General features: G+C 37.1%; 1 protein-coding gene across 1 annotated transcript in view; it reads left to right on the forward strand.

Annotated features, from left to right (window-relative positions):
* Positions 1-24195, forward strand: part of LOC124595688 (nuclear fragile X mental retardation-interacting protein 1) — a 160116-nt gene that overhangs the window by 132464 nt on the left and 3457 nt on the right. The window contains exon 6 of the mRNA XM_047134546.1: positions 1912-2327. Within this exon, the coding sequence (XP_046990502.1) occupies positions 1912-2327 (416 nt within the window). The remainder of the gene's footprint in view (positions 1-1911; positions 2328-24195) is intronic.

Raw genomic sequence — 24195 nt, forward strand, 5'->3', positions numbered from 1 at the left:
ATATACAATTTTCACACTGTTACAGTTAATTCGTATGTTCACCATTCAGCCTCCATTAACACTTTGGAGACCAGCCACTTAGAAGAATTTTGGGCCTAGGAAACAGGCCATTTGTGTTGTTAGTTAAAGTCTTACTGGTACATATGTATATTGATATATCACCAAGAATAATACACACTAAAAATGCCCAAGCTTCAAGATTTTTTTTTTTAATTTTATTTTTTTTTTTTAATTTGTATTTACTTTAGTTCATTGATAAATTACAAATTTTAAAATAGTTACTGCTCAAGAAAAATTGGAAGGTGAATTTATTTGCGCCTCATGAGTTTTCAAAATTTTTTGCTCACTCAACAGACGTGACATATTTGTAGCAGAATTACAGCCAACTGCAAAACTTAGCGAGTACATCACAAAATTATGTCAATGCAATCATACTGCCGGAGCCATTCATGACAGCAGCTATCACGTTCGCTAGTGGTTTTTAATAATTCTGGAAGTTGACAACAGAAGCAGCACCAGTCAATGGGCAGGTCACAAGATGATCATACATTGTTCGCATATGGAATGAGTCCAATTTTTGAGTGATAGATGGCTCACAGTTGAGATCATCATGGCCCAACCTGTACTCAGGTGCAGTCTTTTTAACATTGAGTTGTGCCCCAAGCTATGCTCAGGCTTGTCTCCAAATTGTTATAGAGTAGCTTTTTCTCCCACTCCTGCACATCTTGCTTCTGAAAGTAGTTACTGAACATCAGCCAACCTCCTTGTGTATATCTATTGCTAATGTCTCCCTTCGTCCATCTGGTCCAAGTTACCCTATGTATTTTAGCATCGGATAATGTTAGCAGTGTCTCCTGACACACAAAATACAACTTGTTTCACTATTTCTGGAAAATTTCAGTTACCCTGTGGTTAAATGTAACTGCTCTGCATTATAGAGCTATTACTTGGAATCTGATGTGGAAAATAATCATGCATTAAAATTTTTAAACTCTGAATGTAATAATTTTATGAACAGATGAGCAGTTGTAGACCTGCACATTTCCACTGGCGGTAGTAATGTTGTCTTCTTGTTCTTCTTCTTCTTCTTCTTCTTCTTCTCTTTTTAAATAAGCTCACCCTTTTTTCCCCCTCTGAAGCATATTTTTTTATTGCAACATAGCCATGAACAGTGATTTGCATGAAACAAAGAAAATTTACCTTAGATTATCAAAGCAATCATCATCGTCGTCGTCGTCATCATAATTTAACGCAATGCCTTGTCCAAAAATTTGGTCTTTGTTCATGGAAAATGATCATGAGTGGCATGCTCCATCAGCCTGTATTTCTTATATAGTGCTTCATTTTAAATCCATGCTCAGAAAGCTTGGTAGAAAATATTTAAGTGTGATCAATTCTATATTAATTAAATTGTAGCTCACCTTCATTCATATATTTGTAGTTGCAGTTTTATAACCATTGAGTGGACAAAAGTAGGTTTATTAAAAGATGACTTCTAATCTGGGAAGCTACTATTTTGCATCCAACCAACTGATTCATGTGTAAAGCTTTGTGTAAAAATGATATTTTTAGCAATATGTTAATGAAGTGCTCCATCAAGTTACCTGCCAAACAAAAGTAGTTCTAAATGTCTAAATTATACCTACTGCCTTTGAAGGTTTATTAAATGACATTAAACTAAAGACATCCATTCTTATCAGTGTCAGTGTAACATTGCAAATCCCATAGTCAGCTATTTTATATAAACATTTTTCATAATTGTATGGTAAAAAGCCTTTGCATTTCTGTTAAACATTTGATATTTATGGCGTATGCAAACAAATAACTCTCGATTGCATCAGTTTTGAACAAAAGGTTTGAACAAAACTGTTATGGAAAATGTTGTTTGATTTGTTGTTGTTTTTGTTCCAGGAGAAGAATCCCACAGCAATGTTAAAGGAGTTGAAAACAACGCAAAGAAAAAAACAAATACAGAAACAGCTGTAGCTATATCTGCTGAAAGTAAAAGTAAATCCCCTGCCAGTAATAAAGTTTGCAAGCCAACAGTTTCAAATGACAGTGAAGGCAGTGGACCAGAAGAAGTTCCTGTAGTGAAGGCTGTGGAAACTACTCAGCCCACAGACAACCAGTCTGAAAGCGAAGAACAGCAGCAACCACCTGTACGGTCAACTGGCCGAAAAAGAAAACGTTTTCACAGGCAGCGGGTTAGCAAACGGAAGTTTGAGGGAAAAGGAGAAAATGGTCAGAGTGCAGAGAAAACTGGACAGCCCCAAGCTCCTCAACGGAAGATACATTTACACCGAAGACGTCTAACACTTCTCGAAAAGGTAATGATCTTCGTTCCCATTCGGTCTTTATGTATAAAAAGTTTTAACTGTGAAATGCTATATCTCTTGAAGCATTTAGTCACTCAGGACACTACAGCATGAGAGGAACAGCTTGGTAACACAGCAGGGAAAAATTTGCAATGAATTTTGAAATAAACAGACAGATGAATGATATAGCTGTGAAAACCAGAACCAATCCCTCTTAAGCGTTTCTTTCAGTGCATTGCATGAAGAGTGCTTCCTTTGTCAGCTTTCTGATGCTTTGACATTCTCATACATGCTGAGAGGAAATTGCTGAAATTCCTAGGACAACTGTGTTAATTCATCTATGAATCTCATACCACATTCCTCATTGTTGATTCTGTCTAATTTATGGTAAATTCATTATTTCATTGCAAGTTATATGGAGCAATAAAAAATAATATTTGTTCTCTACCTTTTTTGTATAGGCAGCAGTTCCTTCCGTAGGTTATTGACATTCTTTTGAAATGTCTGTCAGTCCAATACTTCTCTGCATGAACATGACGTCACCATTTGCTGAACGACATCTAAACATCATGAGCGGCACTTGAAACATTTATTAGCTAAACTGGTATTCATCTGTATAACTCATTGTCAATGGCAGGAATGGTGTCAATTGAAAATCACAAAGAATTAATAATTGACACTCATGTCATTGATAAAGAGATAGATAATATGTCATAGTGATGGGCTGTAAACCTGAATACTGATTTGACTAATAAGCGTTTCAAGTGAAGTTCATGGTATTTAGAAGACATCCTTTAAGAAATATTTAAAAGCTGTGGAACACCAAGAATTTTCAAGATTTTTGCATTCAAGATTTTTATAGTGTCACCACTTTTCACAGCAATGCACCAGCTTCATTCACAGGCACACTAGCAAATATCTGTGTCTGGCCTATTATTTCTGAGGTAGTCTCTCAATGAGAGTCGTGCCTTAGCATTCATACCATGTGGCTAATGCTATGACTGCAGACATTGACTAATTTGACCTACCACCATCTACTCTAGTCCCACCACTGCTCAGTCTCTTGACTTCATAAAGAGGAAAGCATTCTATGGGACAAGCTGAGGTACAGACATTGTCGACATTTTTATGACAGTGTGACGCCTCCCTGTTGTGGAGGCTTGCCATTCTTTTAATGTGTTTGTTCAGTGATTTGCCGCATGTACCCAAATTCAATGTCACCACTTTGTCTTTCTGTGCCGTTAGTGAGGAAAGTGTGCTTATGACAGGCTGCATTGTTAACACACATTATGCTGTCACAGAGCCTGTGATATAGTGACAGTTACGTTGGTCCCTGCTTCATCTTGCAGGCATTTTAAGTTTTTTTCCCAGCATTGATACCTGAGAACTATGAAAATAGGAACATGTTCTAAAGTACCTGGTTCTTGCCATCCACTATAGTAGAACTTTGATTTTGCATTCTCCAATTTTACATTTTTTGCAGAATCGAGGCGAATCTAGGAAGAAATGTAAAATTGGGGAACTTTTAGCATTGATCTTATGGGTTCATCACAGCATCTATGAATTTATGGTATACTATAAATTCATAGCCCCTGTGATGAACTCATAGGATCAATGCTAAAAGTTCCCTGATTTTTACATTTCTTCATAGATTTGCCTTGTTTCTAAGTTCTTACTCGATGTCTCGCTTCACTCCATCCCATTTTCTCCCTATTGAAATTTGATGTGACTGAATGAGTTACGTTGTTGTTGTTGTTGTTGTTGTTGTTTTCAGTCCAAGGACTAAGGACTGGTTTGATGCAGCTCTCCGTACTACTCTATCCTGTGTAAGCCTCTTCATCTCTGAGTAATTACTGCAACCTCCATCCCTCTGAATCTGCTCTAATCACTTGGTCCCCCCCCCCCCCCCCCACACACACACACACATTCTTCCCTCCAGTACTAAATTGGTGATTCCTTGATGCCTCAGAAGTGTCCTATCAGCTGATCCTTCCTTGTAGTTAGGTTGTACCACAAATTTCTCTTCTCCTCTATTCTGTTCAGTACCTCCTCATTAGTTACATGATCTACCCATCTAATCTTCAGCATCCTTCTGTAGCACCACATTTCAACTTCTTCTATTCTCATCTTGTTTAAATTGTTTATTATCCATGTTTCACTTTCACACATGGCTACTCTCCATACAAATACTCCCTGACACTTAAATCTATACTCTGTCAACAAATTTCACTTCTTCAGAAATGCTTTTCTTCCCATTGCCAGTCTACATTTTATACCCTCTTTACTTCATCCATCATCAGTTTTTTGCTCCCCAAATAGCAAAACTCATTTAGTACTTTAAGTGTCTCATTTCCTACTCTAATTCCCTCAGCATTGCCTGATTTAATTTGACTACATTCCATTATTCTTGTTTTGCTTTTGTTCATCATCATCTTATATCCTCCTTTCAAGATACTGTCCATTACGTTCAACTGCTCTTCCAACTCCTCTGCCGTCTCTGACAGAATTAAAATGTCATCAGCAAACCTCAAAGTTTTTATTTTTTCTCCCTGAACTTTAATTCCTACTCAAAATTCTTCTTTTATTTCCTTTACTGCTTGCTACATCTACACCTGCATCTGCAGGGATACTGTGCAAATTGCATTTAAGTGCCTGGCAGAGATTTCATCAAACCACCTTCACAATGTCACACTATTATTCCCATCTCGTACTGTGCACAGAAAAAACAAACACCTATATATTTCTGTACCGGCTCTGATTTCCTATATTTTATTGTTATGATCATCCCCCCTTCCCTACATAGTCTCGTTCTTTCAGTTTATCCGGGTCCCATATCCTTAAATTCCTGCCTTTTTGCAGTTTTTTTCTGTTTTAATCTGCTGTTCATAACCAATAAATTGTGGTCAGAGTTCACATCTGCCCATGGCAATGTCTTAAAATTAAAAATCTGGTTCCTAAATCGCTGTCTAACCATTATATAATCAATCTGAAACCTTCCAGTGTCTGCAGGTCTCTTCCACATATACAACCTAATCTCATGATTCTTAAACAAAGTATTAGGTATGATTAAATTATTCTCTGTACAAAATTCTATCAGGCAGCTTCCTCTTTCATTCCTTTCCTGCAATCCATATACACCTGCTGCTTTTCCTTCTCTTCCTTTTTCAACTATCGAATTCCAGTCCCCCATGACTATTACATTTTCGGAACCCTTAATTATCTGGATAATGTCTTTTATCTCATCATACATTTCTTCAATCTCCTCCTCATCTGTGAAACTAATTGGAATATGGACTTGTACTAGTGTGGTGCGTGTGGGCTTCGTGTATATCTTGGCTACAATAATGCATTCACTATGCTGTTTGTAGTCACATCTGCACTTCTATTTTTTTTTGCTCATTATTAACCCCTTACTGCATGACTTTTTTTATGGAAAAATACTTTAAAAAATATATCTCTTATGTGTGGTCTGTTAGTTTTGATTTAAGGGTTTATGCCATATATGGGACAGCATGCAGTTACTGCTAACATTTTGTGATATTAGTTTCAGGCTGGATGAGAAAACACTTCGAAAATACCCATACATTAGCAGAACTAAGTTTATTTTTTTAAATGATTACAATTTCTGTTCATTGGTTTACATGTTTATCAGTAATCAAACAAAATTATTTATCATTTAGTCTATTCATTATGAAATTTCATGAAACCGTTTCTCTCCTTATTCAAACATAATGATTCACTGCACCTCAGACATGCTATGCAGGATTTCACTGCTATCTGGGTATTTGCATTGACCACGGTTTTCGAGCCACACTGGCATGTGATCTACGCCTTCCTGTCGTACCTGACGCTGTGGATGATCTGCCACAGGAACTTTCTTCTTCTTACTGTCCTGCTGTTTTTGGACTTCGTTGCTTGGCCTACTTTGTTTCTTGGATAATGTTTTGCCCTTTTTTACAGAAGGCATCTGCAACTTGAAATATGGCTTCCCGGCTAAGACACAAGTTGAAAATATGGTCACTATTTTTTATTTACTTAAATATGCCATATTTCGTGACAGTACCTTTTCCGTTAGACGTTTGCAAGGCGATATTAGTCTTGGCTTTAGTTGTCTAGGTTGTTGTTGTTGTTGTTGTTGTTGTGGTTTTCAGTCCTGAGACTGGTTTGATGCAGCTCTCCATGCTACTCTATCCTGTGCAAGCTTCTTCATATCCCAGTACCTACTGCAACCTACATCCTTCTGAATCTGCTTAGTGTATTCATCTCTTGGTCTCCCCCTATGATTTTTACCCTCCACGCTGCCCTCCAATACTAAATTGGTGATCCCTTGATGCCTCAGAACATGTCCTACCAACCGATCCCTTCTTCTGGTCAAGTTGTGCCACAAACTTCTCTTCTCCCCAATCCTATTCAATACTTCCTCATTAGTTATGTGATCTACCCATCTAATCTTCAGCATTCTTCTGTAGCACCACATTTCAAAAGCTTCTATTCTCTTCTTGTCCAAACTATTTACCGTCCATGTTTCACTTCCATACATGGCTACACTCCATACAAATACTTTCAGAAATAACTTCCTGACACTTAAATCTATACTCGATGTTAACAAATTTCTCTTCTTCAGAAACGCTTTCCTTGCCATTGCCAGTCTACATTTTATATCCTCTCTACTTCGTCCATCATCAGTTATTTTGCTCCCCAAATAGCAAAACTCCTTTACTACTTTAAGTGTCTTTCCTAATCTAATACCCTCAGCATCACCCGACTTAACTCGACTACATTCCATTATCCTCGTTTTGCTTTTGTTGATGTTCATCTTATATCCTCCCTTCAAGACACCATCCATTCCGTTCAACTGCTCTTCCAAGTCCTTTGCTGTCTCTGACAGAATTACAATGTCATCGGCGAACCTCAAAGTTTTTATTTCTTCTCCATGGATTTTAATACCTACTCCAAATTTTTCTTTTGTTTCCTTTACTGCTTGCTCAATATAGAGATTGAATAACATCGGGGAGTGGCTACAACCCTGTCTTACTCCCTTCCCAACCACTGCTTCCCTTTCATGTCCCTCAACTCTTATAACTGCCATCTGGTTTCTGTACAAGTTGTAAATAGTCTTTCGCTCCCTGTATTTTACCCCTGCCACCTTTAGAATTTGAAAGAGAGTATTCCAGTCAACATTGTCAAAAGCTTTCTCTAAGTGTACAAATGCTAGAAACGTAGGTTTGCCTTTCCTTAATCTTTCTTCTAAGATAAGTCGTAAGGTCAGTATTGCCTCATGTGTTCCAATATTTCTACGGAATCCAAACTGATCTTCCCCGAGGTCAGCTTCTACTAGTTTTTCCATTCGTTTGTAAAGAATTCATGTTAGTACTTTGCAGCTGTGACTTATTAAACTGATAGTTCAGTAATTTTCACATCTGTTAACACCTGCTTTCTTTGGGATTGGAATTATTATATTCTTCTTGAAGTCTGAGGGTATTTCGCCTATTTCATACATCTTGCTCACCAGTTGGTAGAGTTTTGTCAGGACTGGCTCTCCCAAGGCCGTCAGTAGTTCCAATGGAATGTTGTCTACTCCGGGGGCCTTGTTTCGACTCAGGTCCTTCAGTGCTCTGTCAAACTCTTCATGCAGTATCGTATCTCCCATTTCATCTTCATCTACATCCTCTTCCATTTCCATAATATTGTCCTCAAGTGCATCGCCCTTGTATAGTCCCTCTATATACTCCTTCCACCTTTCTGCTTTCCCTTCTTTGCTTAGAACTGGGTTTCCATCTGAGCTCTTGATGTTCATACGTGTGGTTCTCTTATCTCCAAAGGTCTCTTTAATTTTCCTGTAGGCAGTATCTATCTTACCCCTAGTGAGATAAGCCTCTACATCCTTACATTTGTCCTCTAGCCATCCCTGCTTAGCCATTTTGCACTTCCTGTCGATATCATTTTTGAGACGTTTGTATTCCTTTTTGCCTGCTTCATTTACTGCATTTTTATATTTTCTCCTTTCATCAATTAAATTCAATATTTCTTCTGTTACCCAAGGATTTCTACTAACCCTCTTCTTTTTACCTACTTGATCGTCTGCTGCCTTCACTACTTCATCCCTCAGAGCTACCCATTCTTCTTCTACTGTATTTCTTTCCCCCATTCCTTTCAATTGTTCCCTTATCTACATGTACATCTACATGTATACTCCGCAAGCCACCCAACGGTGTGTGGCGGAGGGCACTTTACGTGCCACTGTCATTACCTCCCTTTCCTGTTCCAGTCGCGTATGGTTCGCGGGAAGAACGACTGTCTGAAAGCCTCCGTGCGCGCTCTAATCTCTCTAATTTTACATTCGTAAAATGCTCTCCCGGAAACTCTGTACAACCTCTGGTTCTTTCAGTTTATCCAGGTCCCATCTCCTTAAATTCCCACCTTTTTGCAGTTTCTTCAGTTTTAATCTACAGGTCATAACCAATAGATTGTGGTCAGAGTCCACATCTGCCCCCGGAAATGTCTTACAATTTAAAACCTGGTTCCTAAATCTCTGTCTTACCATTATATAATCTATCTGATACCTTTTAGTATCTCCAGGGTTCTTCCATGTATACAACCTTCTTTCATGATTCTTAAACCAAGTGTTAGCTATGATTAAGTTGTGCTCTGTGCAGAATTCTATCAGGCGGCTTCCTCTTTCATTTCTTAGCCCCAATCCATATTCACCTACTACGTTTCCTTCTCTCCCTTTTCCTACACTCGAATTCCAGTCACCCATGACTATTAAATTTTCGTCTCCCTTCACTATCTGAATAATTTCTTTTATTTCATCATACATTTCTTCAATTTCTTCGTCATCTGCAGAGGTAGTTGGCATATAAACTTGTACTACTGTAGTAGTTGTGGGCTTCATATCTATCTTGGCCACAATAATGCGTTCACTATGCTGTTTGTAGTAGCTTACCCGAATTCCTATTTTCCTATTCATTATTAAACCTACTCCTGCATTACCCCTATTTGACTTTGTGTTTATAACCCTGTAGTCACCTGACCAGAAGTCTTGTTCCTCCTGCCACCGAACTTCACTAATTCCCACAATATCTAACTTTAACCAATCCATTTTCCTTTTTAAATTTTCTAACCTACCTGCCCGATTAAGGGATCTGACATTCCACGCTCCGATCCGTAGAACGCCAGTTTTCTTTCTCCTGATAACGACATCCTCTTGAGTAGTCCCCGCCCGGAGATCCGAATGGGGGACTATTTTACCTCCGGAATATTTTACCCAAGAGGACGCCATCATCATTTAATCATACAGTAAAGCTGCATGCCCTCGGGAAAAATTACGGCCGTAGTTTCCCCTTGCTTTCAGCCGTTCGCAGTACCAGCACAGCAAGGCCGTTTTGGTTATTGTTACAAGGCCAGATCAGTCAATCATCCAGACTGTTGCCCTTGCAACTACTGAAAAGGCTGCTGCCCCTCTTCAGGAACCACACGTTTGTCTGGCCTCTCAACAGATACCCCTCCGTTGTGGTTGCACCTATGGTACAGCTATCTGTATCGCTGAGGCACGCAAGCCTCCCCACCAACGGCAAAGTCCATGGTTCATGGGGGGGTATGATTCCACAATGCATCGTTGTCGGCTGCAGAAAAGACGTGGTTCAACGTGTTTATCTCATTTTGGTGTTTCAAATACAGTTTCTTCAAATGTAGTTTCTTCTTTTTAGTTAATACAAAAATAATAGTAACATAATTCAAAATTATTTATGACGGCGACCTTCACATTGTTCTTCCGTCAACACACACCAAGAGTTAGCTGCCGACTGACTATAGTCAAAGACGACTCCATCGTCAAAGATATTTTACACAATTCACAAGTTTCCATTTGTAATCAGTCTCTTTGCTATTCTTCGATACATTTTCTAATAGTAATCAATATGCTTTTACTCTCAAAAACAGAAGTAAATTAACATATAATAAGACAAATTATAATAAATTCTGACAAAAATTTAAGAAAACATTTACAATTCGGCATCGACAAATACGGTAAAAAAATAACATCTCCCAGATCCATTACAACTGCTCCCCAGGGCTTTTGTTGTTATGGACATATACAACAAAATCCCGACCACACTCAGTAATGGATCTGTATTACACAATTAGTACATTAATGATGCAGTCTGATAACCTCTTCCAAATTTGGACTCTTTGAATCTGTGGACTTGTTACTGGCTGTTGTTGCAGTGATACTTCCCCATCAATCTTATACATAAAAAAAATTCAAGTAAAGAAATTATTTGACATGACAAATATACATGGTATAAAACATACATGAGAAATATTCTAACATACAGATTGAAAATAATAGGAAGGTAAAACTCATTTCCTAGAATAAGATTTAATTAATTTTTTTTTATATTAATGTTAATTTCATTATGCTTACATATTGTAACAGTAAAAATGATACTGGACATATATAGTGTAGTGTTTTTTTTTTCTTTTGTATATTTTTTTTTGCTTATGATTTGCTATTTAAATTTTTTCTTTTACTCATGTTTTTTTTATTTTGTATTTTTTTATGATTTTCTTCTTATGGTACAGCTAAAGATACATCAGTATTATCTAAATTTTTTGCAGTTATTTATGTACACTTTCCTCTCTACTACAATATTACTACAAGTCACAGTCTTGTGAAGAGTACTTTTGCTCCCCACAACATCAGTATAAACAACAATAAACTGCTCATATATCATGAGGCTTTATCTAAAATTGGTTTTGAAACTTATACCTTTGCATGCATGTCCTCACATGCATGCCTTCACCCACAGGGAAGACTTAGCTTCCAAAAATTAGAAAAATTCAGAAATGCTCACTATGGAAACCTTTTTTTTTTTTTCAAAAAAAAAGTAAAAATAAATCTTTCTCTCATTCTTTGTTACAACAGTGTTTTTTCATCAGTTTCAATTAACATGTGACTTCAAATTATTAATTTATACATGCAAATATACACACTTGGTTGTACAGGCAGTTTTGTTCTAACAAGCGTATTCCAGTGGAGGACTTTTGTTTTAGATGATAATAGGTTATTTAAATTTTGAAATTATGATTTCTGTTTATACAGTTTTAAAGAGACAACATTCCTGAGACCAAATAATTTCTTTGACTTAGGATACACCAAACGATAAGCATTAGGGTGTGGATTTTCTATGACTTTTCTCATGGTTGAGCAACATTCTGCTTGCAAATGCTATGGTACAATGTATCTTAACTCCATTCTCTACTCTTTCTTGAAATAACTCTGCTCCAAGCCCATAATTACTGCTATCAGTGTTCAAACAAAATGGTAAATTAAAATCAGGTCTGTGTAATAAGTGTTGCTTCCTCAACTCTTGCTTAATTTTATCAATCTCTTCCTGACAACTTTTATCCCAAACCCAAACAGTGTTTTTCTTAAGTAATTGACTTAAACATGGTGCATTCAGACTCTGATCACCTCTATGTTTTCGGTAATAACCGCATAACCCAAAGAACGACTTTAATTGTTTTTTAGTCTTAGGAATTGGAATTTCTGAAATTGCTTTAATTTTTTCTGGATCTGCCAAAATTCCCTTGTCTATGACAACATGACCCAAAAATTTTAATTCAGAAACTGCAAATTTACATTTCTCGAATTTCAATGTCATCCCCCCTTTTCTAAGTTTTTCACAAACTGACTTCAAAATCAAAAAATATTCCTCCCAATTTTGCCCTATAACCAAAATGTCATCTACATAAATTATCAGTTTACACGCAAGTTCTTGCCCCAGTACATGATCCAAAGCTCTTATAAATTCGGAAACAGAAGAATTTAACCCAAATGGCACAACACAATATTGGTAACTCTTACCATTGTACAAGAAAGCAGTATATTTTCTAGAATTAACCGAAAGTGGTACTTGATGAAAACCCGAAGTTAGATCCAAACTTGACATATATTTTATATCTGTAAATTTATAGAGTAACTCATCAGTATTTTCAGGATGGTCTGTCTGTCTGAACAAAATTTTGTTTAAGTGTCTAGAGTCCAAAACCAATCTTACTCCACCATCTTTTTTCGAAACTACTACTAGAGGATTATTATATGCACTGATACTCCTTTCTATTATATTACATCCTTCCATCTTTTTCAGCTCTTTCTCAACAGCAGGTCTTTTTGATATTGCAATACTGTATGGTTTTATGAAAAATGGTTCATGAGGTTTTACCTGAAGCTCACACTGATAACCCTTTACTCTACCAGGTATGTCACTGAAAACATCACTGTATTCCCACAGCAGATTTTCTAACTGTTGTTTTTGCTCCCCAGACAAATTTTGTGTTTCTGAAATTTTCAAATTTACTAAATTCCCAAATTCAACTTCATCAGTATCAAATCTATGAATTTCAATATTCTCCAATCTATTTTCTTTTAGTAAATTGATACTGTCAAAATTTCCATTACTCTGATCACCAAGTATGTTCACAAAATTTGTCTGAATGTATTCCCTTTCACTAGTTTCTATCAAATGTTTTCTTCCAACCCAATCAAATGCTGTATTTACTTTTACTATCCAATTCATACCCAAAAGAAAATCCTCATTAAATTCCTGAATTACAAAACATCCATGTGTGAACAACTTGCCTTCAATTAAAAACGTCACTAAAGCCTGGCTTTTTACCAATTTACTGTTCTTCCCAGTAGCACCTTGTATCTTTACCCTAACAACTGGCATTTCAACATAATCTTTCCCCACTTTCAATTTCTTATTTAACCTTTCAGATATTCCCGAGATCTCACTTCCTGTATCAATTAAACATTTACCAATCCATGACTCAATTTGAACTTTTATATAAGGACTGCAAAGTTGATCACTTTTCTCAGAACCTGTATCCTCATGTAATAAATCACTTTCAATTTCCCCAAACCTATACTTATCAGAATCATATGGTATATCATTACATGTATTATTTGTCACAGTTATAAAATTTGCACAAGACACAATTGTCATGAGTACTCTCTATTATCTCAAATAGCCAAGAATTTTCATCCAAATCACATTGTATACTATTGAAGTACTTATCCTTCAGCTTTTCAAAAATAAAATATCTCATCTTTTTCCACCACTCAGGACATACAGTTTCACATACATTAATAAGCATCTTTCTAAAGTTCTTATCAAAAGAAATAGTTTCACTGTTCAGCCATATATTCATAAGAAATGTGTGTGTATCATTAGTATCTGTAAAAGTTTCACTTAGGTTAGAAGTTATACATGTGTCATCGTTATTTGTGTAGTCAGATTCTTTACCAACAACATCAAAATTCACACTTTCACACACATCTAGCTTGTGAGCTTTATTCATCCTGGTAACATCCCTGGGAATTTCTATAATATTCTCACTATTTAATCCATTTTCAACCATGTGTATACCCAACTCCCTATTTAAACTAATGAAATACCTTTCCTCAACATCATCATCAATACCATTACCATCATTATCAACTTTATCAACAACATCATCATCATTACACATATTCAGGTCATACACATTCAAATTATCCCCCAAAATATTATTTCCCCTTTCTAAAGTTACCAGATCCCTTTCACCAACATTTTCATTCCCACAGCATGCATTCTCTCTTTCATTCACACACATCTCTGGACTACTACAAATTACATCATCTGACAAAGTGTTGTTCTTTTCTGCCCAAGTGTAAAACTCTGTTAAATTAAATGAATCACAATTACTTTTATCTACTGTATGTTCTTGTGTACTGAAAATTTTATCTTTATCAATATTATTTTCCTCTTGAAATTTTTTCAATAAGTAACAACTAATAACCTCATGTGATAGCTTAGGTTTGGAACTGTCATGTTTGGGTTTATGATAGTCACATCCATTGGTCCTTTCATCATACTGACCTTCTGCCTCAACCTTGCGGACCTTCAAGGGGGCGTCTACTCGTTTTTTATTTCCGGTTCCTGTTTGAACTGCTGATTGTGGTTCTGCCAATGTCTCTGATCAACATTTCTGATCCCATTCCTATGCCAAACATTACCTGATTGTTGGTAGTTTCTATTGTACTGACCTCTATCAAAATTTCTGTGATTTTTGATCCCTAAAGTGTTCTCTATTTTGTTGATTATTAACGCGAAAATGTTGTTCTTGTTTTGGATAAAAATTATGGTCCTTCTTTTCAAAATTGTTATATCCCCCTGAATTTTGACTGACACCATGATAATTGTTTTGTTCCCTTTTTTGAAAGTTATCATTTCCCCAATTTTGACCATTACCTTTCTGAGTAAACCCACTGTGTGTTCTTGTTGTTACCCTATCTGACTTTTCAATATAATTGAGAAACTGCTCTACATTACTATCAGGACAATGAACTAAACTCAACTGCATTGCTGATGGCAATCTTCTCTTTAAGGTATCAATTTTGATCAAGTCATCCAAAGGTTTTGTTAAATGAATAAGTTTTTGAAGTTCACTTTTGCAAAATTGTTTCATGTTCCCATCTGATTCTCTATAGTTTCGCCCATTCAAAAATTCACTTTTGATTCTAGTTTGTTTAAGATCATCCCAAAATTTTTCCAGAAACTTTGATTCAAATTCTGAGAAGTCATCCCCAAAGTTACAATCTGGTTTGCCCAAGTCAAAGCTTCCCCTTCCAAGAATTTTTTCACAAATTTAATTTTTATTTCATCTTGTGAGTGATGTAAAAAAACAATCCTTACAATACTGCATAAAATCAGTGGGATGTAAGGGTCCATCTACCGAAAAGTGCTTCACTGGAATATTGGATACAAGATTGCATGTGTTGACATTGTGATTTTTGCTTTGAAATTCAATGTCAAAACTTTCAATTTTTTCGCTAAGTTCTTTGACAGCTTTTTTGTTTTCTAAATCATTGCATTCTACTTTTTCTTCTAGAGTAACCAAACGATTGTCAGTTTCTTGTTCTACATTTTTTACTAAAACTTTTGTATTCTCATCCAAATTTTTAATTTCCCCTTTTATCTCATTAAAATCAATTAAATTTCTTTCCCTATCTACCAGTAACTCATTTTTTACAGTATTAATTTCACCGCTCAATTTAGCATCAATTTCATTTACTTTTGCTTCCACAGATTCAATTTTTTCCTCAACACTGCCAACTCTGTTCGAAAGCTCACCCACTTGGGTATTGACTGCTTGGACTTGCAACAAAATGTTATCAATTTTTTCATCCCAGTAAGTCTTATTGTCGTCAACTGATTGTTTAATTTCTTTCGTGAAATTTACAAGAAAACTTTTTAAATCAAATTGATCGGTTCTTTCTGTTTCATTTGACCTGTCCTGATGTTCGAAGTCTATTAAATTACTACTTTCTACTTTAGGCACAATACTCTCGAAAATCTCATAAGTCATTGTGGAGAACAAAAATTTATACACAATACAAAACAAGATAAAAATATTGTTTTAACAAAATACGAGGGTTTCGTGACTTATCTGGAACACTCTTCTACTGTTGCAAAACCACGTTTTCCATCCATGTGATTGTTGACCAAAATTCTTGAAGTATTTTCTTCTGTCGAAAATTATATTTTTTGCCGAAACATTTCTTCTCCAAAACTTTTACTTCCCGATGAACACAAACACTGTAATACACATTCTGAAGAAACTGGTATTAACACACAAAAATTTTCTTCCTCGTAGCACTGTTGAAGATCTCGTGAACACAATATCCCGGCTGAGCCCCCAGTTGAAATATGGCTTCCCGGCTAAGACACAAGTTGAAAATATGGTCACTATTTTTTATTTACTTAAATTTGCCATATTTCGTGACAGTACCTTTTCCGTTAGACGTTTGCAAGGCGATATTAGTCTTGGCTTCAGTTGTCTAGGTATGATTCCATAATGCATCGTTGTCGGCTGCAGAAAAGACGTGGTTCAACGTGTTTCTCTCATTTTGGTGTTGCAAATACAGTTTCTTCAAATGTAGTTTCTTCTTTTTAGTTAATACAAAAATAATAGTAACATAATTCAAAATTATTTATGACGGCGACCTTCACATTGTTCTTCCGTCAACACACACCAAGAGTTAGCTGCCGACTGACTATAGTCAAAGACGACTCCATCGTCAAAGATATTTTACACAATTCACAAGTTTCCATTTGTAATCAGTCTCTTTGCTATTCTTCGATACATTTTCTAATAGTAATCAATATGCTTTTACTCTCAAAAACAGAAGTAAATTAACATATAATAAGACAAATTATAATAAATTCTGACAAAAATATAAGAAAACATTTACAATTCGGCATCGACAAATACGGTAAAAAAATAACATCTCCCAGATCCATTACAAACTGCTACCTTGAAATCCACTAGGGGCATGTAGTATGTATTTCTCCTTTTCCATAGTAGCCAGCTGTTAACACAAGCTTGATCAATTACATGAAAGAATATCTTCAGATGCAATTTTTTGATCTGATTTCAATTGTGTAATATCCAAGCATAGAATCTAACAGATCGACACCACCCATGTAGTAGATCATCACAGAGTGTGGACAAGGTATCATTTTGTACATCTTTTCCTTTCTGAAAAGCCTCTTATTTTCACTTTCTGGCTTGCATCCAACATATGTGAACAAAGTGTTGACTACTCTGTTGTCAAAGCAGGATACTACAGACAATAGTACACCATCTGCTGTTGCTACCTTTTCCTTCCTGCTACCTCGGGCATTCTTCTTCATTTCTGCCTCTTCAGGAAAAATGCAACCTGGTACACGATTGGCACGGACTGTTCCTAGTGACTGTATTCATTCCTTATGCAAATACACTTCCAAAGGTATATTAGTGAACCGAGTAACAAAAAAAAAAAAAGCTTGTGGTTAACACGTTGTGGGACTGTTAGCGTAAGACACACAACAGCATTGTTGCTAACGCCTAGTTCCAAAGCACCAGGTTTTGAAATTCGTTGCTTTGCTCTAACCCTATCTTCAACTCGATTATCATCAAGATTACAATCAGCAGTAAGCCTCATCTGAATGTCATCTTCTGACTCTGATTCTGTTTCTGGTACCACAGTTCTTTTCTTTGTTATATTATAGCTCTTAGGTCTGATATCATCATCACTATCTGACTCTGAACAAAGCACGTCATCTTCATTTTGAAAATATCGTTCTGCAGAAAATGTTTTGTTAGCTGACATATCCGGGTCTTCACTAACATTTCCATCCTCATTAACTCTTATTGTGGCAGAAAAGCTGTAAAACTTTGTTACATTCGTTGCCCTAACGTAGCTGATAAGAAAAGGTATAGTTTACTACAGAAGTTATGTTATGATGAATGTTTACTCTATGCCACCAATAATGCATGCTGTGCCATATGTGTCATGTACAGAGTTTCAATATTATTTGTATTTTAATTGACAAATATATGAACTTATATCTTTACAATTATCCACATATGTCCTTTCACCCCTAGAAATTATACAAACTCCGAACTCAAATGTTTACTGCGTCAAATACAACTTTTCGTATGACCAAACTTGATATAAACAGCTCGTAGCGCAAAGCAAAGATACTTACTAATAGCTCCTTACTTTCTCGACAGATGGCATTCATTGTTTACACAGATATTCTTAACAGTGTACCATAACTGTTCCAATGTGCGTTTACAAAATAGATTTTCAAATATGAGCTCCACAATTAGGAAAATGGTATGTGCCATATCTGACCCAGTATGCGGTGAGGGGTTAAGCCTATTCCTGCGTTACCCCTATTTGATTTTGTATTTATAACCCTGTATTCACCTGACCAGAAGTCCTGTTCCTCCTGACACCAAACTTCACTAATTTCCACTTTATCTAACTGTAACCTATTCAAATCCCTTTTTAAATTTTCTAACCTACCTGCCCGATTAAGGAATCTGACATTCCATGCTCTGATCCATAGAGCACCAGTTTTGTTACTCCTGGTAACAACATTGTACTGAGTAGTCCCCTCCCGGAGATCCGAATGGGGACTATTTTAATTCGGGAATATTTTACCCAAGAGGATGCCATCATCATTAAACCGTACAGTAGAGCGGCATGCCCTTGGGAAAAATTACTGCTGTAGTGTCCCCTATCTTTCAGCTGTTTGCAGTACCAGCACAGCAAGGCTGTTTTGGTTGAAGTTACATGGCCAGATCAGTCAATCATCCAGACTGTTGCCCTTGCAACTACTGAAAAGGCTGCTGCTCCTCTTCAGGAAACAGATGTTTGTCTAGCCTGTCTACAGACACCTCTCTGTTCTGGTTGCACCTATGGTATGGCTATCTGTATCGCTGACGCATGCAAGGCGGCCCCCCCCCCCCCCCCCCCCTCCACCAACGGCAAGGTTCATGGTCCGAGAGGGGGGGGGGGAGAGTTATAAGTGGGACAAAAGACAAATGGTTCACATCTCAGGTGGTGGTGGAGTTAAGGGAATATTTTAGGCTGTTGTGGAGAGGGGAGACATGAGAGAGAAAGTGCTAATGTAATCCACAATTGGTGTTGCCAACACAGCTTGCAATATTTAGCTCCACTGCTCAGTTGTGATACAACTACTGCTAGGCTGCAGTGGTAATAGAAAACCAAGACAGTCAGCGCAAAGTGTTCTGCACCAAACCAGTACGTGACAAAGGGGCACACCCCACCACTGTTTCTTGTACCCTCACAACTAAGTCTCATCTTTTTGCATGTGTTTCTGATTTAGTGTATACAGCATCAGTATCAGTCATCAACCTTTTAAGTTCAAACACTGAGTCTTGAAGAATATGCTCAGTCATAATTGAGGAAGCCACACACACACACACACACACACACACACACACACACGCACACACACACACACATGAAATGAGCTCACCTACTGGATGTCTGGAGAGGCCAAGTGGCCCTTGAACTACAGGAGTGCAGGTAAGGGTGAAACCATTTTGTGAAGTGCTGTAAATACACTTATCATGCTGATGATGTTTTATGACAGAGATGTCACGTGGGAATAGAAGAAGGGTTCTGTGATAGCACATTTTAAAGACTTTTGCGTTCAAATCTGACATGATACAGTTACAAGAACTACATACATTGCTCACATATATACTTTGTACTACACACACCACAAACTATAGATCGTAAAGAGTGGCAGTAGTGATAGAGGGCATGAAACGGAACTGTAGCACCTGAGCTTTCTTTCAAATTTACGCTTTACACAGTGCACAGAAATTAACTGAGCTGACTTTTTATAAGTTGTAATGTCAATTAGGGAAGTAAACCCATTTTTTTTGGTGTCTCTGTTTCTCATCAAGCCTAAAATAATGCTTTAATGGTAGTGAGCTTTCGAAGTGCGGCTCATAAGAAAAACATTAAACAAAAACAGCAGTGGTGACAAAAATTGTCATTAAACAGATGTTTGCATTTATGCTTATGGTTTAACCGCGTAACTGCTGTGATGTTTTTGGTTTAATTCAACATGTCCATTTATTTCTGTTTTTTTCTGAGTCAACGCAAAGGATGATCTCTCAAAAATGCATGCTTTGAACATATAATTTCTGGTCGTAGCATGTTGAAAAACAGCCCAATTACCTTGTACCCGACTTTTTAAGAACTGTAAACACTGTATTGTATATTTCATTTCCTTCACTTAGACAGATTTTATACAAAGTATTGGACAGGATTGTGATTTTTAGTCATATATGCCAATTACGTGTGTTTTTGCTTGTGTTTTGGGTGGCTTTAACATTTTTCCAATGTACATTTTCCTCCATTTTGCGTTTTTTAAGTCTGGACTGCACGAAAAAGTAAAACAGGTGTTTCATTGTATTCAGCATGAATATGTATGAACCATTTTTTTTTTCTATTCTTCATTCTACTCCTGTTCACAAACTGCGCAGCAACCATTAGGAATTTTTGTGCATATAGATTCCCACAAGTATATTATTTGCTCTATTATTAGTTCGACTCTAGAAAAGAGAGCATGTTCAAATGCTTATTGTCATGATATCATCACACTGAAGGTTTTAAGCTCTGTTCACCAAAGTCATTAACATACGCTGCTTTGTGTTGACGATGATACAGAACAGAACGTTGAAACTTCACCATGTTTCCATTAGCACAACAAGCAACTGAAGATGCTCTTGTTTTTGCAGAGTGAAACAATTTTAAAAAAAACTTCTGCGCACCACATTGAAGTGAATGGCAGAAGGTAAAATATACATCGTGAAATAATGTGACCTTTGATGATGTATCTATGCATTAACTTTTTTCTATTCATCAGTGTCATAATTTTACTTTATTTTTCATTTCCATCTCTTTGTCTGGATTTTCCTGCCTTTCCTGTCCTTGGACGCTTTCTCTTCACTATTTGCTGTTTCAACTGGTATTTCCTTCCAATTTCGTCTGGTGTCCTTCCATGTTTTTGCTCTTGCTAATTTTTCTGAGACTTGTAACTTCCTGTATTTTCAGATTATTTCTTTTGCTAACATTTTGTTTTTCATGTACCTCTTGTTCTGTTTGTGATTGGGTTAAGCAGATGTATCGAAGTTAATTCTCATCACTCATTTCCATCTGTTTGCCCTTTCTTTTATCAAATCACTTTGTTTTGTGCCTATTTTTGCTGCTAGGTAACTAGAAGTACCTTTTTTATTTTTTGTGTACTGTTTGTTGCTCATTTTCTGTGTTCTCTTTCTCTTTTTCTTTCCATTTAGTTATATTCTTATATCTTTATTTTTCACATTACAGATTACATTTCTGGATACCCTATACAAATATAGAGAAGAGCTTCATTTGTTCACATTAGTATGTACTGACCCATTCACTTATAGCCAACATGAGAAAATTGATATGGAGTTGTTGAACTGACCTCATTTTTCAGACTCTACTGAAAGAATTTCAATGAGAGGCTCATTTTTTCAAGTTACTGGTTAGAGAATACTAAGCCATCACTTCATTCCTAAGATAAAAGTAACGAATATCATATTGTGGAGGCATGCCATGCCATGCCATGGGCTGTGAACTTCAAAACACATCTTTCCCCAGGGAGAAACATTGAAACCTTTTTCTATGACTGCAAAGACATCATTCCCACAAAATTCCTTCACAAATTGTCGACCTAGGATGCTGCAAACTATTTCTGGCTGTTGTGGAAACTGAGTGTGGCTTACAAGAACAATGGGGACTGTTAATACCACCACCACCACCACCACCACCACCACCATCTTTATCTTTATTTTTCACATCATAGATTACATTTCTGGGTACAGTCAGGTCTATTTCAGGTTGTATCCATCTACCGTAGGAGTACAACTGGTGACTTAAACAGTTTTACAATACTTTGTGCAAGATATGGGTGATTCCAAACAGCACTATATCTTGTATTTCACTGTGTTTACGTATCCTAAGATTCTAGACAGAGCATCTTCAGGTTCTGTGGTATAGATCCCATGGCACCCGTGACAGTGGTGATGACATTAGTTCCTTCACTCTACATATGACTGTCCCTGATGCTCAGTTCCTTCTGCACCACTTCATCATTAATATTCTCTTCATACAATGCTGATAAATCAATTAAGAGGCATGCTCTTGGATGTGGCTGACATACAACAATGTCAGGCTAGTTAGCTGCAACTATTAAGTCGAAATGTGTGTATTGGTCATACAGAATAGTGCTACATCCAGCTGTTGTGACTGCTTTTGCTGTGTGCTTGTACCATTTTCTTGAAAAGATCTGATGTTGCTAGAGCTCCTCATATTTGCCAGTGAAGGTATGTGCACACTTCATTCTGTATCTCGTGATATTCATGTTTCATAAATATAGGACAGACTAATAGTATGTGGTTTTTGCGTTGGAGAGTACCCCATTAAGTTGACTACCATCATCTTGAGCAGTTTTGTTATAACTTTTTTTGAAGTTCTTTATCCTTGAGGCTTTGATCTAGGGCGGTTACTATTAGAGCTTGTGATTTCACCCTCAGTCTTGGTATTCCAAGCCATAGGTGCATCATGTCTGTGTCAATATTGAAGTTGCCCAGGTGATTTGGATATTGACCATTAAGTGATTTCCATCTACAGGCTTGTTTTAACTTATTTTGAGTTCCCATTTTGATGTTTCTTTAATAAGTGAGTCTAATTAATAATTCTGCGTATTTCTCTGGTACTCAGCAAGGTGACACCATTCAGAGGGTTTGATATTTTGGCAAGCCATCTTCAGGCTTTCTTGTCGATTGATTGTCATATTAGCAAACACCCAACAGTGATGCTAAGCCCCTTTGTGGGCAAATGCCAGTACCACATACAAAATTTGATGCATTTCATCCAGCAGGATCTTAACTTCTGACTGGGCTAAGATGACCTTGTGGTGAGCTTCAATGTGGTCTCTCTCTTCACAATGATACCTTTTAAGAGATATCCTAAACCTCCTAGGAGAAAAGTTTGGGCCACTGATGACAAAACTGCTTGAGCTTCTGCTTACATCAGCCTAATTTCTATTCAACTGCAATTACCATGAACAAACAGATGAGGCAGCAATGGGCGGCCCGTTGTGGCCAATATGTTTATGGAGGAATTTGTTGAAGAAACCCTGGAGTCAGTAGTCTGCATGCCCTTGTGCTTTATTTACATGTAGATGATACACTTATAATCTGGCCATGCATATGACATCACTTCAGACGTCCTATAACACCTGAATTTTCTGCACCAAAACATCATTTAATGATGGAGATGGAAGAAAATAATCATTTCTTGATGTGCATGTCAAGGCCATATGGCACACTTGGACACTGCATTTACCTTAAATTGGTGCATCTGGATTTGTACTTGCATGGCTCCAGCTATTACGACACTTCACAATGAGGAAGACACTAGTGCACATAGCATATGAAATCTCAGACCAAGACAGTCTAGCAGCCAAATTGCTGCAACTGAAGGCTGTGTTGCTTATGAACAGTTATGGCAACCACCAGATAAAATGTTCCATAAGACCGAAGAAGCCTAGGCTGCAGCCTGCCAAAGATGAGAAACCTATTGTGACAGCAATTATCCTGTATGTTCCCAACATACAGGATAATTGCTTCCACAATAGGTTTCTCTTCATCTTTGGCAGGCTGTGGGAAGACATCTGTAAAAGTCAGAAAATTACGGCAGAAACATAACACAGTGCAGGTTCCACCCATCAGCCATGATGAAAGCCTTGTTGAGGTCGGTCACGGATGACCAGGTCTCTGTAAACTGGGAATCTATCTCATAATTTGCCAGTGTGGAAAAATGTGTGAAGGCAGGCCAGACTACCTGGATGGTATAGGAGAGATGCACTGACCACAAATTCTGTACACACAACGAACAACTGACAAAGTCCATTGTGGCAGAGCATTTAAGTGAGGCATGCACCCCAAGGTTGAGTATGGTCAAAACACAGTGGCAGTCTGTGTGAAAATCTACTTCTGTCATGGTAGCTGTGGAGGATGAGAATGTATCATCACTGCTTTCTCCACCATTGCACCAGGCCCATCCCCGCAGATGGCCAGGCAGAGGAGGTGGGGGTGGGGGGGGGAGACAATAAAGTCCAAGACAATATTATGAAAATGAGCCCACTCAAATCATCCCACCCAAACCACAAATAAACAGTGTCAAAACAAAATAAATATAAGAAGAAAGGCCGCAAGAGCTTGAGAGGTGTCAACCATCCTGCCCATCCACCTCAAGGATGGATGGATGGGTGGGTGGGGGTTGGAGGGAGTGCCTGAAGATGGCAAGAAATCAATTTGTTGAAGTATCACACCTTCTTGATTACATTACCTAGCTGAATACCCTAGAAAGATTCAAAATCTTACACCAGGAATATTTCAAATCACAAACTAATGATAATAACATAATAGA

This window comes from Schistocerca americana, chromosome 2 (genome assembly GCF_021461395.2).
Source record: "Schistocerca americana isolate TAMUIC-IGC-003095 chromosome 2, iqSchAmer2.1, whole genome shotgun sequence".
Taxonomy (NCBI): domain Eukaryota; kingdom Metazoa; phylum Arthropoda; class Insecta; order Orthoptera; family Acrididae; genus Schistocerca; species Schistocerca americana.